Below are 17,273 nucleotides of genomic sequence, written 5' to 3'. Positions count from 1 at the left end.
ATCTTCAAATATTATATTGCATACTTCAGAACTAAATGTTCTTTAAACTGCCAGAAATGAGATCTTGGCAATATATAAAAACATTGTAGTGATAATTAAACCATCAGACCCAAGAGAGTTTTTTGATTAATCCTGTTCATTTGAGGAAGCTATTGTGACATCGTTAATATTTTTCAGTGCCAGATTAACATTATTTGTCTTGTTACTTTGGTTGGATAGTTTGTCTTAATTTAAATGGTCTGCTGTATTTTTTTTTTTTGTTTTATTGGATTTTAGGATTATATTAACATCCTTGATCTTTGTTAATTGCCCTGATATTTTTGAATAAAGAGCAGTTAGGCTTTTAACTATTGCAATGTAGTTGTATATTATTTATAATATCAACTATAACTGCTTTGTTCCGTTTTTTTTCCCTTTAGCCAAAACTGATAATACTTTCAAGGCTTTTCTGGATGCACGCAATCCCACGAAACAGCATTCTTCCACCTTGGAGTCTTTTCTTATCAAACCTGTGCAGAGAGTGCTGAAATACCCTTTGCTTTTGAAAGAACTGGTGTCTCTGACTGATGTAGAAAGCGAGGAGCATTACCACCTCACAGGTACTTCCCAAAAACTTTAAACAGTTTTGGTTTATATTTAAATTAGTATTTGAAAACGGACACATGGATTTAGCACTGAGCTGTCTAAAGGAGAATTTATTATGCAGTTTTCTCAATCTCTGTATTTGAGCTTCACACTGAGAGCCTTGTGCATTGGGTTGCTTTAGACCAGCGGTCACCAACCGGTGGGCCGTAAGAAAATTTTAGTGGGCTGCAGAGAAATATCACCCCCAGAGAAGCCCCACAAAGCAATTAAACCAGGCTGCGCAGAAACACAAGGCTGTGCTGCCCACATGGCCCGCGGGAACCCTCCCCGCCCACTCACTCCTTACCCAGTAAACTTGCCTGCTAAATTGCTATTTTTCCGACCATCATCATCTGTTCTGCTGTGCCGGGAGATTTAGATTAGCTAGGAAGCAGGAAATGATTGGATTTCTTGCTTTCTAGCTAGTCTTTAGATTTTCAGCTCAGCACAGCCAAATCTCCATTAGAACTGAAGGTTTGCTTGCAAGCAAATTCAGTGCAGACTCATGGCAAGCAAATTTGAGAGACTGAGCTAGCCGATGGCAGAAAGATCACTGAATGATTCTGTGAGCAAAATCTGCCTGCTTTGCCTGATTTTGGGTAAAAGTTACTCTTTTTTAAAAATAAAAAATTGAATATTTACATGCATGGTGTGTTGTGAGTTAATTTTGTAAGTTTGCTTGCAAGCAAATTTTATGTGACAGACTGAGCTAGCCAATGGCAGATAGATGGATCTCTGAATGAATCTGTTATTCTGTGAGCAACTCAATCTGCCTGCTTTGCCTGATTTTGGGTAAAAGTTGCTCTTTTTTATAAAAAATTCAATATTTATATAAATATTTATAATATTTACATACAAGCCATGCCGTGCCAGTCACATGACCAAGCCACACCCACAAATTAGGCCATGCCCACAGAACCGGTTAGTGGTCCCTGGGATCTAAAATTATGAGTTTGGTGGTCCCTGAGGTCCAAAAGGTTGGTGACCTCTGCTTTAGACGAATAGCAGCTTGTTGCATTATCCAAGTGCTTAATTAAGATTTGAGCCAGATTCAAACTATAACTTATCAATGGAATTATTTTACTGAGCAGTACAAAAGGGTAGTCAGTTTTTTTTTTTTTAAAGGCTACTGTCAAATCTCTTTACAGCCATTCTGTCAAAGGGGAGATTAGATTTTTCCCAGTCAAGGCAATTTAACAATGACTTATTGTGACACCATATGTAGATCACACAGCACAATAAGCAGTGATGTGGGGCGCCTTTTTGGTTTTGCTTAATGCAATAAATGAGATCATTATGGTTGTGAAGCTGGTTTTTACCTGTTATTATAGCAAAATTAAACCAAATATGGGTTAGGGTAAGGGTAAGCTTGTCGGTGGTTAGGTAGGTAAGTCTGGGAAATTCTTGAGTAAGTTTGCTCAGAGAAATCACGGGAAAATGAATTAAAAGTTTCAGCCCATTTTGTTCCTGTTTAAGAATGGAAGGGATGAACTTTGCACAACAGTGATTGCCATAATCTGGGGATACTCTGACAGCTCAGATTGTGGTCTGGGAAATTATAGCCTTTCATTGTATGCTGTCTCTTCTAATTATGATTTATGATTATGACTCACGATGATTTGTGAACCCAGTCAGAGTGAATGAACTTTCCCATGATTTGTGAAATACTGGGGTAGATTTGGCTATTCTGGGTGTTTTTTATTTTTTTATTTTTGCTAAATACCCAGGTTTTAATTAGATGCCCTGATACTATATTATTAGTTTCATCGTTAACTAGACCTCGGAGATAAAGGTTATGAGGCCCAAACCTTCTACTAGGACTTAAACTTATATATTTGGATGATTTTATGCAGCGCATTAGCTTTAGAAGCTATTTGGAATATGGTGCTAAGCCATTTTTCGGAAGGGATATACAGATATACCCTTAAGGTTTCAGAGCAGAGATATTCAGATGTTATAGTATGTCATGTGCCTGTGCATGGGACTACCTTTTATATGACTTCCACCATGATCACTTTTGCAGGGAGATGGATGGGTAGATAGAATTCCGAATTCCTGTTTTTGCAGTGTATATCCTATGTGCTCTGAAACATTAAGGGAAGCTGATAGCTTCTGTATATCCCTTCCATCAGAGTGTTGATTGGAAGGACCTGTATCTCCTAATGCTAATGCTCTGTATATAATCATCCAAGGGTGAGGGTGCATGAGTTCAGTTCCTAGTAGATGTTGAGGGGAGTACAAGTAACAGGTTTGACCTAAATAGAATAAGGTCTGGCTATTAATGTCCCAACAAGTCCCAATAAATATAATCGAATAAGGTGGTGCCTCCTGGTGGTCAAAGTAATCAAAAACACCACACAGGATTTTACGTAAAAATAGAAATTTCTCTTTCTGCCAAGAAGGGTGAAATCATATAAAACCCCATACATGAGGGCAGGACATAATGTAACATATGTATCTCATTGACCTGAGACCTTATGGTTGGTAATTTAGATGTAACTACCTGCTAAATCACAGTCTTGTCTTCAAAACTGCAGAAGCACTAAAGGCAATGGAAAAGGTGGCCAGTCACATCAATGAAATGCAAAAGATTTACGAGGATTATGGTGCAGTGTTTGACCAACTAGTTGCAGACCAGAGTGGAACTGAGAAAGAGGTAAGGAAGCATGAATTCTGTTTTTAAGTTTTATTCACAAATCAGTCAAACATTGGCCTTAGTTCTGGCAGGACAATCAAATCAAACATGGATTTACACAGTTATTAGAATCTCTCCCCCCACCCCCAGTTTGAATTGGGAAGTTCAAAACAATTTCCTGAAAGGAAGGCAATAAGCAGGCATTTGTTATTCTGTCAAGAACATTGTCTGGATTGTTATCAGAGCAAGGCTTGACTTGAGAGCAATTTTCTTTACTCTCAACAATCAATACCTTGTGTATCTGTTGTTATCTTCTCTGTCATGTAATCTATTTTACACAGTACCATTAAAATATACAAACGGGTCACATCCTAGCTTTTAACTGGTGTTTATGAGGTACAGATCACCCATCACCACCCATCACCATGTTCTGAAGGCAAATTTTTTAAACTACAGTCCTGTCTGTGCATATATCCTCTTAGTAGTAAATCTCACCGCACTCAATAAGATTTCAGGTTGCTGCAGTAACTGGAGTCCAAGACATGTTAAAAAGAATGCCTCTGACATTTTTTGAAACCATTGGAATGGTAAATTTACATTTTTTTTCTAAAACCAGTGGGTATTTTGCAGTGAACTTTTGGTGTAATGTTGATTGTCCTCTATTGAGGAAATTGTTCAACCTTCCTTCTTTTTTAGGTCACAGAACTTTCCATGGGAGAACTTCTTTTGCACTCTACTGTTTCATGGCTGAATCCATTCATATTGTTGGGCAAAACAAGAAAAGAGTTGGAGCTCACAGTGTTTGGTGAGTGATCAATATCAACTTTATTAAAAACCCTCCCCCCCCGCCGCCAAAATTGGAAACTTGAGCTGTTTTAGGATAGACTTAACACAGCCGGTCACTAATCTGTTCAGAGTTGCATTGGTGATTTTGAGAATTCTCATCCCACCAGAAAATTAAAGCATTGCCATTTGGGGAATACTAGACCTGCTCCAGGGCCTGCTGTCTAGTATCCCATAAGATCTTGCTTTAGGGAAGTACCAGTACCATAAGGATTCATAATACCACTTTTTCCCATTGGCCAGAAAGACAGCAGTAGACATAGTTTAATTAACATGGCAGTCAGGATTTGGAAGGTGAGCTGAGTGCCTTTAGACTTTGAAGATTAGTTCAGTAATGGAAGGGGTTCATTTTCGGCTGCTGCATTTCTAAGATTAGATATGCAAAATCGATTAATTGCTGGGTTTAGGTATTCCAACTGTAGGGCTACCTGAATTGACGTAATTAATTCTGTCTGTGATAGGGGCTGCTTGGAGTCAAAGCTGTGGTCAGTTATTTTTTTGATGTTCTCGAAATGTTATTCTTTGAGCAACCCAGTTAAGCATTTCAAGAAACAAGGCTATGTAGATGTTACTTATAAAATATAAGGATAAGCAAACAGATCTATTCACTCCCAGGAATTTTCCTGTCTTTCATGTACTTCTGTGTGTCAAAAATCTATTTTAGGAATGTTATAAGATCTCCCACAGCAGAGTTGTAGGGCAAGAGGTCTTCCTCTCGTGTTCCATTTTATGTCTAAGGGAGGACTAGAGTTTGTGGTCTCTCTCCATCTAGTCGTGTAACTGAACTCTCATACTAAACTAGCACTCAATATTTTAGTCCTTCCGTGGCTTTTCAGCACAGACAGACCCTTTCAGTATGGTATTTCTCAATATTTCCTTGACCCACTTCAGACCAATGCTTCATAGCAACAGTGGGAATCAACTGACACTTTTGCTGAGTGAAAAAGTCCTTCTCGTTAACTGATCTTTGCATTTCTCCTCCTGTCACTTATTCATCAGCACTTGGTGATGTTGCACTGTGATGGCAATTCATAAGACTGTAGTATTTGGAAGGTACCAAAGATGGATGCTTTTAGCAATTTCACGTGGAAAGCAAATTCCAAACATTAGAATGTCATGTAGGTTTTCTTAGCAGCTATTAAGCCTCCTGTTGGTCTTCTGCAATTGAATATTACTTACTGTATGTAATATAGTATATATTTAATATATATTAAATATAGTTGTTGTAACATGGCAGAATTATTGATGTATTTTAACAAGCAAGCATGTTTGTATGGTATCTCATTTTGTTTTTAGTATTACAGGAAAAAACTCTGATGTTTCTTATACATGCATATTTCTTACTGTTGAACGTGATTTTAATATTTTATTTTAATCTATTCTGCATTTGCATAATCCTATTCATAGTTTGTGTCCTATTTTGACATACAGCTTGAAATGTGTGTGATAATATTATTAGGAAATTACTGGCAGGTTCAGAAATTTAGTCCAAGACCTTGACCAAACAGTGAAATACTTCTCCGTGGCATTTCTAATGCACATTGTCAGTTCCTGATGAATTTTAAAAAGTAACTTAGCATGTACTGAAAAGTATGGCAGTATACCAATAAAAGTTATCTTCTCTTTCTTAGTTTTCAAACGGGCAGTCATCTTAGTGTATAAAGAGAACTGCAAATTAAAAAAGAAATTGGTAAGTATTTAGATAACTAATAAATCATGAGTGATCTATATAAGTATACGGTTGAAATTTACAGTTATTGAATAAAAAGAGCATATATTTTAGGGATGATACTCTAGACATCAATTATCAGAAGAAATAAAATCATGTATGTATCTTTAAAAGCCTTAGAATCAGATGTTTAGATTTAAAATGATTATCCTAGCTGAACATGAAAGTTTGCAAAACTACACATAAGCTATATTCTTAGTAATTAAGTAGCATAAATCAGGCAAGTGCCCTCTCTAATATTATCACATTTTTTTAAAAAAATAGAAGTGAAGATCAATATTCTTAGATTGAACAAGGAGTTTCTGGCATAATATTTTTAATTGTCCTCTCTTTTTGTCCTTTTAAAAAGGCAGGTAATGTCCGTAATAATCAGAATGATCTGGATTTGTTTAAATTTCGTTGGCTGATTCCTTTATCTGCTCTTCAGGTTCGACTGGGTAATACAGCAGGTGACTTGATTTTACTAAACATACAATTTTTAAATAGTCTCTATTTTTAACATTTTGAAAGTTTGTCAACCATGAATATATTGTGTTAAAGTTTTCATTGCTTCTTTCATAAATAAATATTGCACTGATGAAAAGTTCAGTGTATCAAGCAGGCTATTCACCACAAGATTGGAATAGTTTTAAATGCCACAGAATTTATAGAAAGAATTCACTCTAGTTAATTTTAAAGCACTTTTAGTACTTTCATGCATTAGGCAGTAAGCCTATTCTTACTTCCTCTGCTGATCTAAAAGCTTTTTCCACTATAAGGTACTTTTGGTCCGTGATGAAATACTTCTGACAAATGGAACAGAAAAGGCAATCTTTGCTGATTGCTCCTCTTTCCTGCTAATTTCCCATGCTCATGCTACTTTTTGCAGGGTTGGATGGTTTTTGGAAACACCAAAAAAGGCAGCAGTGGGAGGCTGCAGAGGGAAAAAGGAAGCGATTGCTGAGAGCCACTACATCCTAATTTTATATTAATTTGAATATGAATCCTGTGAGTAGAATTCGACTCAAGAAAGTCTTATCAACAACAACAACAAAAGAATCTCAGAGTTCCCAAAAGGAGACAGGGAGAAGAAAGGATGGCTTTATTTTATAGGAATTTTTTTAAAAAAACCAAATAACAACAATCCTTGTTTTTTCTGATCAATCACTAAATGTGTTGGTGTGAATCTCCCCTAAAACAATGTCAAAACAATACTTTGAATTATGAATTGTTTCTAGTAACAAATAATATAGCTAGTACAGTTGAAATGCTAAAGCATGTATAAAGTATTTTTCATTCTTGCCTTTGATCAATTATAAATTAATCACAGAATAAATTGTAAACACAAAATACAGTGCTTTACTGCAGGTACGCACAGATGTTTTATACTTCTAAATTTAAGAAAAATTAACCTTAAGAAGAATTCACAATTTAAGAATGACCAGGTAGTTCTCCATTAGCAATTACTCATTCAGTAACTAACAATCCTCAAAATTTCTGGCTGCTCCAGCAGCCTTTCTGGTTACGTGATCGTGATCCGGGTGCTTGGCAATTTTGAGGACTAGTTGCAAGGCCCTTCATTCAATGTCCCCTTAACTCTGAATGGTTGCTGAACAAATGCATGTAACGCAGGATTACTTGTACTTAGCAGAAAAGCCAGATCCCAGTTTCATTCACGGTTTGAATTTGGGAAGACGATATTTATTTTTAAAAATCCAATACCTTCAGCAAAATCCTTATTGCAAGAAAAAAAAAAAAACAATTGACATGATCTCTTGGATGAACTTGAAGCCCTAATTATATTCTCATATATGAAATTCTTTGGCTAGAAAGTTGTAGGTATCATTAAATGTTTGTAAGAAAGTGTCTTTCTTCCCACAGGAACAGAAAACAGCAGTATTTGGGAACTGATTCATACAAAGTCAGAATTAGAAGGAAGACCTGAAACAACCTTCCAGTTGTGCAGCAGGTAGAAGCACAACTTGATTCCTAAGTTTCTAAGTGGATTGTTTCTACTTTCTTCTTTTTAAACAATATAATAAATTAATATTAATAAATTAATCTCCATAAATAGTATACTATTTATTTATTCATTCACGTAAGAGTCCCATATACATCTATCCTGTTTGGTCAAAGTCAGATGAAAGATTCTTATGATGCTATTCAGAGAATTCTCAAAAGTGAACCAAAAGAGAAGTGCTAATTTGGGGGATATGCAAAAGACTAACCTGGACCATATGCCTAATTTTGTTACCTAGAATAGAAATGTTGCTTTGGGCAACAAAGGAATCATTATATACAAAGAGAATCAGGCCTTGATATCTAATATTATCAGTAACTTAATGTTTTGAATTTTTTTAAAAACCACTTTTTCATTGACTTAATTACTGTTTTTTTCTCCACAACAGTGACTATGAAAGCAAGACCAACATAGTCAAAGTGATTCGTTCAATTCTAAGAGAAAACTTCAGACGTCAAATAAAATGCGACTCGCCCTTTGAGAAATCATATAAAAATCGCCTCATACCACATAAGAATCGAATCCCAGTTTCAGCAAAATTGGGTAAGAAAATATTTTCTTAATATGTCAACATTTTTGTATATTAATCTGTGGCAAGATTAATCAACAGGAGAGCTTAGTTACATTCCACTGAAAGTGTTGGAGAAGCAAAACAAGATAATCTATCCCATAGAATGCCTACCAAAATACTTATTTAGAATTCTGTGGGGTGATACTTTTTCCCTTGCCATGCTTACTGTGGCAACTGTTATGGGAAATTGGCCACAGTGTTCCAAATGTGCCAACGGGTTCAAATTAATTAACAGGAAACAATTTTTAACCTAATATAATAAAGAAATAATATGTATTTTCCATCTTGAAATAATTTAAGGAAGACATATTTACAAGCCAGTGAAATCTTTAGATTACATTAGTTGAGCTTGATCCAGTTATGCTAGGTCAATACTCCTTTATAACTGCTCTATCTACAACAATGGGAAGATATCAACACATTTATACAGACAATCCTTATTTAACCAAGCGCTTGTGCAGCAACCATTTAAAATTAAGGTGCTTGAGAAACACTTATGCCAGGTTTTCAAGAATTGTGGCAATTGCCACATCCCTGAGGTCCCATGACTAATTGCAGTTTGAGTGCCTGGCAATCAACATGCATTTACAACAGTTGCAGCTTACCATGATTGCGTGATCACTGTTTGTGACCTTCATATCCAAATTCTGACGGCAAAGTCAGTGGGGAAGCCCCTTGGAAGTAGCAAGTCAGTCGTGTGATAATATTGTGCTTAATGATCCACTATGATTCGCTTGATGACCACAGCCAGAACTTATACTGTAAGCCTGTGCAGTTATGTAAAATTTCACTTTACTTGCATTGCTTAGCAATCGAATTGCTGGTCCAATTGTGTGTTCTGTGAGAACTTCCTATAATGGGACAAATATTCTCGCTGAAAAGGTTAAAAATTCAAAGTAAAGGATTTTGTGGTTTTAAAAATCATTTAAAATTATTCCATTGCCTGTTTTCTTTGACTATGTAGTGCCTGGCTCAAATTTCTCCTTTAGCAACTGTACAACAATGACTAGGAAACTTCAGGTGATTTCAGGAGTTCCATTATCCTTCATGCTCTTCTTCAAAGACCAGAGTTATTTTCAGTGACAGTAAGCCCTTTTGAGATGACAGAAACATGGTTGCCCATGGATGCTTTCCAGGCTATACCTCTCACCTCGCTTGACTGTTTTTCCCCCTATCATTTTAATTGAAAAGCAATCAATGGAAGGCTTGTGTCATGCTACAAAGTAAAATGCTTCCCTAGGACCCTTCTTTAGTCTGCAATAACAATGATGCTAGAAAGTTTTAATTTAGAACCTATTCTGGAAAAGAGTTCATCCAACTAGAAAAAGCCACGACTAAGCTGGTGAAAAGCATCATAGGGGGCCTAGGAGGATGGAGGAGCAGCCATATTTGTTCTCACAAAATATGCAAATATCAGTACGCAATCATGTTTTCCTTATTGTCAAACATGCTAGTCTTAAAAGATTGCCTGCCCTCACTCTCTCTCTCTCTCTCTCACTCACTCACTCTCACTTAATGGCATCAATCATAATGTTTAAATGGGTTACCACAGTTGTTCCATACAGAAACTTGATGGGTGTATTTTTACATTGGCAGCTTCTTCCAGATCACTGAAATTACTGAAGAATTCTCCCAGTAATGAATGGAACAGCAGCACAAGAAAAGGAAATGAACCGGATTCTGATGAATGCAGTTTGAGCAGCAGTACACCAAGTAGCAGCTGCCAAACTACTGACAGTATACTGGAATCTAAAAACTCCTCTCCCATGAAGAGTTTACAGAGCTGTGCATCTGATTTGTCAAATAGTCCTGTAAAGGAGTCTGATATTCTAAGTGATGAGGAAGATAATTTCCAGCAACTTCTGAAAAAAGGCAATCCCACAAAAGACATAGAAATCCAGTTCCAGCAGTTGCAGATTTCTGAGATTCAGAACGGTGATGTGGAGATGGGGTATCCTCCTGAGATAGAGAACGGAGGCGGGCAGAGAGCAGAACAGCCTAAACTAGTTCGCGCTCACTTTTGCCCTATTAAACGAAAAGTGAACAGCACAAGACATGCCAAAGGAACCTTGCGGGCAATGCAAGAACAGCATCTGTCGCTTGACAATCAGCCTGATTCTCCGGGTTTTGACCTGAATTCAATTTTAGAAAGAGAATTCAGTGTGCAAAGTTTGACATCAGTGGTTAATGAGGATTGCTTTTACGAAGCAGGAGAGAGACATGGAAAATCCTAGCTATTTTGATTTGCATCTTGATAAAACTGCTTACTCTCAGTTTAATGCACTACTGGGTTTTCCCACAAAAGTAGTTGTAAAGGCTTAAGTTATTTTAATTTATTCCAAAAGAAAAAAGTTTACCTTGAATTTGCAAGTTCTGTAAATTAATCTCTTCCGCTTTCAGTAATAGGTAACATTTAAACATTTTTGAAAACATGGGAAGGCAAGATGTTCATTTTTTGACCTGAGTCCAGTTAGTTTTCATTGAGCATTTAAGAGCATGTTAGTTTTTGCTTTATTTAAAGTCAAATTATTTCAGTACAGAGTAACAAAGTCCTCTGTACATTGTACTAAAATGTAAATGGTTGTTTATATTTGATTTTTATATATGTTTATATATGTTTGTACATATAAAAAGCTTGTACTGTAATCTTATGGTATTTTTATTTTCTCTATAAGCTTGTACAGTAAAATGTTAATTGAAATAGGTAGATTTGTGAGTGTTTTATTCTTGGGGGGAGGGTGTTGGTTACTTTTCAGTTATTTTACATTTCGTCTTGGGACTTGATTGCACTTAGAAGATAAGCAAAGTAGTATGACTTGAGTTTTAAGGAAAATGATCCTTATTCTCATTTATAAATTTCATGTACAATTTTGGTTAAAACCGAAGAATATATACAAAGTCAAATTTATTTCAGTCCAATCCAAAAACCCGTTAAGACTTTGTGGTTGCTTAATTCTAGGAAAGAAAATAGTAATCTTTGTCAGTCCATTTGAAGTTGGATTCCTTTTTCTTCCTTTTCAGTTCCTCTCTGTAGTTATATGCAAAAAGATCTGGATCTTCATCACACATTTTCCTGTAGACATTACAAATGTTTTTAAACTGAAATAAGGACAGCTGAGTTGGATATAGAGTTGGGTCAACATCTGCCTCCATGAGCAGATGTTTAGTTTTTTCAAGGCGGTCAGCTTCTGGAAATAAAATCCTGAAAGAAAACAATATTGGTAATCAACAAGGAACACCCGTTGATTTTACTTCAGATTTCTCAATTCAAATAATATATTCCACAGCCGCACTATGACTCATGGGCCTCTACAGAAGAGGTGATATTGGGGAAAATGATAAAAGGAGTACTGCAACATAAGCTGTATCTCATTTGTATGTGTATTGTGATCTCACCTACATGAAGGGTGAAGTTGCACTGCAGTGCTTTGTTCTGTATTCTGCTAAAACAGTTGGATTCTGCGAATGCTTTTGCTATCACTAATAGCAGGAATAACATTAATGCAGTGGTACTCTGAAGACGAGCACATGGCATGCCTTTCACGAGGTTACTGCAAAAGGATGAAAATAACAGGTACCCTCATGCTCCAACTGCTGCACAACTAAGGCAGAGAAATAAGTGATGTCTTCAGAGGCAGATGCCACGAGCAACCTGCTCTGCCCTGCCTTTTATCAAATTTATCATTTTTGAAATCAAATTTCTAGGTTAGATTTCCTAAACATTAGAATTTGAATATAGACCTTTTAACATTCATATTCCAGTGGTTTTTTTTAACTAGGCAAAGTGTTAATACATGTTGTAAGTCCATGTATAATATGCCATAGGTTAAATAATAAATATCAAATTTCTGATTTAACAAAAAACAGATTCCTTCCTGACTGTAAGGAACTAAGAAGCGACTATTTCAGAGAAGGAAACCTGTCACAAACCTCATTCAGAGAAACCTATTTCACAAACCTATTTCAGAGAAGGAAACATGTCACAAACCTCATTCATAACATTGTTCTCTTGTCTCCAGTAAGGCAGTTTTTTTTTTTTTACTTTGTGTTTACAAGGGTTTGCTGAGGATTGTCCCTGACCTCTCAATATATATGGAAAAGGCAACATTTCATATCAGATTTTATGCACCAACATGTTGCTTCAACTTGGCCCTTGGTGAAAAGGAACTAAGGCAATATAAATAATACCTTGGAATTTTTCTTGTAATGTCTTCCATTCTATGACAAAGTAGACAGTAACATCTAGATTTAATTTAGTCATGTTTGCATTGCCTCAATATTTTCCAGTTGTTAACCTCATAACACAGATGTTTAAGTGAATCTGGCTTCCTCACTGACTTTACTTGTCAGAAGGTTGCAAAAGATAAGCCCAGGACGCTATAACCATCATAAATACAGGCCAATTACCAAGCGTCTGAATTTTCATCATGTGTCCATCAGGATGCTATGACGGCCCTAAGTTGAAGTACTGTCATAAATCACTTTTTTCAGTGTCATTGTAACTTTGAACGTTCATCAAACAAATTGTTAGTCAAGGGCTACCTCTACTATAAAAATCCACCTGAGCAGGTAAATATATTACAACTGTGTTCAAGGCTTAGAGCTATGAAGAGAAATAAAAAACAGTGCAATACAAATGAGAAAATTCCTTGAAGGAATCACATATGCAAGTGTGCTGCCTACCCCTGCAATTCTTGAAAACAAATCTTTATACGTCACTCATTTTCTTACCTTGCACCATGATGACAATGTTTTCTTCTGTACTGGAAAATACTTTGAACAACTTTTTCCACCATCTTAAATGGCTGTTTTATTTTGGGTTCCACTAGTGGTGTAAAATGGACAAGTGTCACGTCTACCTGAGATTAATATATATTAAAATTATTATACTTATAGCAGTAAGGAGATATATTTTATTATAAACTTATATACATAAATGTCATTTAAAGGAGTAATTGCAATTCTGTTGACCAATAAATCGGGCTTCAAGTTCACAATGTGGACCTCCTGCTGTTTCATAACAAAATAAAATAATGCTTTCAGGAAAATGGGAACAGATCAGTAAGAGAAACAGACATTATAAAAATACTATTAAAACGAATTAATTTTGCTGTCAATTTTTCTAAATTACAATTTCGGGATCTGTGATGCAAAAGTCCAACTAGACTTTTAGATTATATAATTTGATGTATCCCTTTGCTGCTGTCATCTAATGTTTATAGATTTTTTTGCCTAGATCTTGTAGCCATTCTACAGTAAACTTGTAGAATAGAAGAATTTCTCTATTATGGGAAAAGGGAATCCTGTTTCTCATTCAATTTTCTTTTACAATTAAAACAAACTAACAAAAACATGAGAATATTTTTAATTGTTTTCTATTTTTTTCTTTCTATTTTCTTCTTCCTTTCTCTCTTTCATTTATGTATGTGTTGTTTGTTTGTTTTCTCATTCAATTTTCTTCTGCATGATCGAAAATGGTCCTCAAAATTCAGCAAAAAGCAGCAAAATTCTGAGTAGAATTATGAATTAGTGACTTTTCTCCCTGATCATCATACTGTACGTTTACATGAAAATAAAAATAGGCTGAAATACATATGGCATCCTCAAAGAAGACCTGCATTTTTTTTTAATCCTCTGGAAATCCAAGACACATCTTACTCTTTACTCCATTACAGAGTCTGAGTTCTTAGAACACTCAGAAAGCTGCAATGTTACTATGGAAACCAATATAGGAAATTACTGCTCACTTGTAATTGGTTGCTTTGAAATTACTGACATTATATCCTATTTTTTAGTCATGCATATTAACAAGTTCCATTTCAACACACTGCTTTTTGATAATCATAGTAGCTCTGCCATTTAATTTTGCTAACAGTTTTAGCAGAGAATAAATGTTTACTGCAAACACAAAATCAGGTTCACTTAACTGAGAAAAAAACCTTGTACCTTCTGTCAAACTGTTTTAAAAATTAATGCCAATAAAATCCTGAATATTGTTAGGTGCTGTAATATGCATGTAAAATAAATAATTAAGTCTGAATTTTGCAGTGTGTTACAAAAAAAAATAATAACCTTAAGAAGTTAGAAGGGACTTTCAAAGAAGAAATGGCAGACTGAAGATAGGTCCGTTAAAAGGAATCAGTCACGGCAGATGACCGCAGCAGAATGAAGAGTAGGCTCTCTGTAATTCCTCTCCAGATAAGGAGAGGACATGACATTGCTCACAAGTCCAAAGAGCTGCTCTTTGCAGGAAGATTGCAAGATAGTGGTTTCCAGTGGACTTAGAGCTCTGGGAGGGAGGAACAGCCATCTTTTTGCTCAAACCACGGTGCCTTCGAATGGACACTCGGGTCACATACCAATCACTTTTGGAAATCGACTGTTAACTGCTTTTCAGCTCTTGGGAACCCTTGGATCCAAAAGTTTGACAGCAGTAGTGAATTTCCTTCAATTGCTAGTTAGAAGTTATTTTAAATACAAATTTAAGTGCTTAAAAATTCTTTTGAAATGAACAGCGGAACTTATGAGGGAAGCGTAATATTCAAACTTGTAGGCAGTTATCTACAGAAAATTATCCAAGTTGCACTGAGTTATCTGCAAAAACAAAACAAAAAAACGAGAAAAACTATGTGTCTATGTATATAATGTATTCACATTGCTTTCTAGATAAAAAAAAATTATACACACACATTCATGTTCTTTTTATGTAAAAAACAGAAAAAAATATGATAGTTCTATAGCATAAACAAATTCAAATTCAGTGTTTCCCAAGTCCTATGCTCCTACAGACCCACTAACCAGCTTTGTTACTTCATTTTACATCCATTCTGCCCACTTTTTACATGAAGCTGATCTCTTCAACATTGTTGTAATCTTCATCCTTAAATAAATATTTAATCTCATTGTATGAGGTGCAATGACAATAAACTAAACTAAGAATCTGTAGGATGGATCCAACCTTTTCCAAGTAGAAACCCATTTAAACAGCTGGACCCTAACCCTAAAGAATCTGTACTTCCCAGAGATGTTCTGGAAGGTCCCATGGTTCTAAACCAGTGGTCGCCAACTGGTGATTTGGGCACTTCCCCCAAAGCAATTAATCCAGGCTGCGCAGGAACACAAGGCTGCACCACCCACATGGCCCGCCCACCTACTGGCCCCCACTCTTCAGCTAAGTGCAAACCTTACCTTGAGTAGAACTACACGAGCTGGAACTGAAAGGTAAGATCAATGGCGGGGGAGGGAAATCCACCCCGGGGTGGCTTGCTGACGTTGGTGGGAAAGTCGGTCCCATATTCCAGAGCTGCAGTAGTCACAGGACTGGCCCTTTGGTCATCCCGGAGCAGCTCCTCCAGTCCATGGCAGGCCGGTGCACCCAGCTGGAGGAGCAGCTGTTCCCGGATGACCAAAGGGCCAGTCCTGCAGCTCTGGAATATGGGACCAACTTTCCCAACAACGTCAGCAAGCCATCATCAGTCAAAATTAATATTAGTGGTCTGCGGGATTTAAAATTATGAGTTTGGTGGTTCCTGAGATCCAAAAGGTTGGCGACCTCTGTTCTAACCCATATTTTGGAGGTGCAGCATAGGATTAAAAAAAAAGGGGGGGGGGCTGTATCACTTCCTCTTTAGGTTTGCTAATAGAAGCCATCACTGGCTTCTGCTCCTCAGATTCCTGATGGTTTGGTAAATTTAATACCTTCCTGTGGCAGGAATTGTTTCTTTCATAATAATACACAGAGAAAGAATAATATAAGTCAATTATTGAAGCCACTACACTCTTATCTTTAGCTTTAAGCACTGTTTAAACTTATATTAGTTCCTAGTTTCATTATATATTAAAGTTTAATGAAGTTAAACAGAAACTGAAACATTTTTCATCTTTAAGTCTGGTTTTGGGTTAAATATTATGATTATTACAGCTGGCAGAAGATGAATTTACAATTTACCATAGGAATATAGAACCCATCACCTCTCCAGGGTGATTGTCTTATGAGTAAAATGGGATTTTTTGCATCAAGTAGAGATTTTAATTTGCTAGTTTTAATCCTCTGCATATTGTTACTTGGTGTTGGCTTGCATTTTGTTATCAACATTTAGATAACAGTCTCATATTTTTCAGATATCTACCTCTGAAATCAGAGACAATTTAAAAAAGTGCTATATAGCTTTTCCTCTCACCTTTTTCCAGGGTCATTGTGGAACTAGGAAATTCTGACATTCACAATTCCTCTTCAGAGACATGGTGAATGGCAAAGGGGGATCAGAGATAGAAGAACAAGCCATCTCAATACTGTTAACACAAAACACTTAAGTCCCAGGAATATTTATTCAAAGTTAAATACCTAATGTATCAGGGAGGAAGGCTGATCTGATTAAAGTGAAGATGGCTTTACAGATCTGTGTTATAGTCCACTGGGGAAACTTAAATCGTTTTCCCCAGAAGCTGTAAGTTCTCTTGATTATGGCAAACAATTTTGAATCAACATGGAAAAGAACATTCTTGTAATTACTGGTTCTTGAAAGAAGTTATTTTGATCACGGGGAACGACTGAGGGATAACTGCTCTCAATCTGCAAGCAATAGACTTGGAAGATCAATTGGATCAATCTGTCCTGCTCAGGAATGTATTTTTGAATAGTCAAGCATCTTTCTTTAGAGAACAAGATATTTAAATAATTATGTTCAACTGTACTAACTTTAGCATGTTTTTATGTTCTTCCAGCAGCTAAGACTGTGCCCTTATGATGAAAGACTCAATGAATCTAGAGTCCATGTTTGTTTACTGCACCTTTTATAAGGATTCAAGGACCCTTTTATAACTCCCTATTTGATGAAATACCCAGGCAATTTTGACATGGCTATTCCTGAGA

The 17,273-nt window shown here is 36.2% G+C and overlaps 2 protein-coding genes across 4 annotated transcripts in view; one reads left to right on the top strand and one right to left on the bottom strand.

Annotated features, from left to right (window-relative positions):
• The window catches only part of TIAM2 (TIAM Rac1 associated GEF 2), an 87,635-nt gene extending 76,530 nt beyond the window's left edge, over positions 1-11,105 (top strand). For all 3 annotated transcript variants that reach the window (XM_026680316.2, XM_087969798.1, XM_087969804.1), the window contains 8 exons: positions 420-599; positions 3,162-3,280; positions 3,956-4,064; positions 5,734-5,792; positions 6,181-6,280; positions 7,692-7,779; positions 8,219-8,373; positions 9,998-11,105. In XM_026680316.2, the coding sequence (XP_026536101.2) occupies positions 420-599; positions 3,162-3,280; positions 3,956-4,064; positions 5,734-5,792; positions 6,181-6,280; positions 7,692-7,779; positions 8,219-8,373; positions 9,998-10,635 (1,448 nt within the window). In that variant the 3' untranslated portion in view covers positions 10,636-11,105. The remainder of the gene's footprint in view (positions 1-419; positions 600-3,161; positions 3,281-3,955; positions 4,065-5,733; positions 5,793-6,180; positions 6,281-7,691; positions 7,780-8,218; positions 8,374-9,997) is intronic.
• Positions 11,042-17,273, bottom strand: part of TFB1M (transcription factor B1, mitochondrial) — a 29,043-nt gene continuing 22,811 nt past the window's right edge. Inside the window, exons 6-7 of the mRNA XM_026680320.2 lie at positions 13,133-13,260; positions 11,042-11,603 (exon numbers count right to left, since the gene is read on the bottom strand). Coding sequence (XP_026536105.2) covers positions 11,357-11,603; positions 13,133-13,260 — 375 coding nt within the window. The 3' untranslated portion in view covers positions 11,042-11,356. The remainder of the gene's footprint in view (positions 11,604-13,132; positions 13,261-17,273) is intronic.

Source organism: Notechis scutatus, chromosome 1 (genome assembly GCF_049901735.1).
Source record: "Notechis scutatus isolate UNSWTSFEM ecotype Mainland chromosome 1, rNotScu1.2, whole genome shotgun sequence".
Lineage (NCBI taxonomy): Eukaryota > Metazoa > Chordata > Lepidosauria > Squamata > Elapidae > Notechis > Notechis scutatus.
Note: the sequence above shows the minus strand (reverse complement) of the source record. Positions and strands in the feature narration are given on the sequence as shown.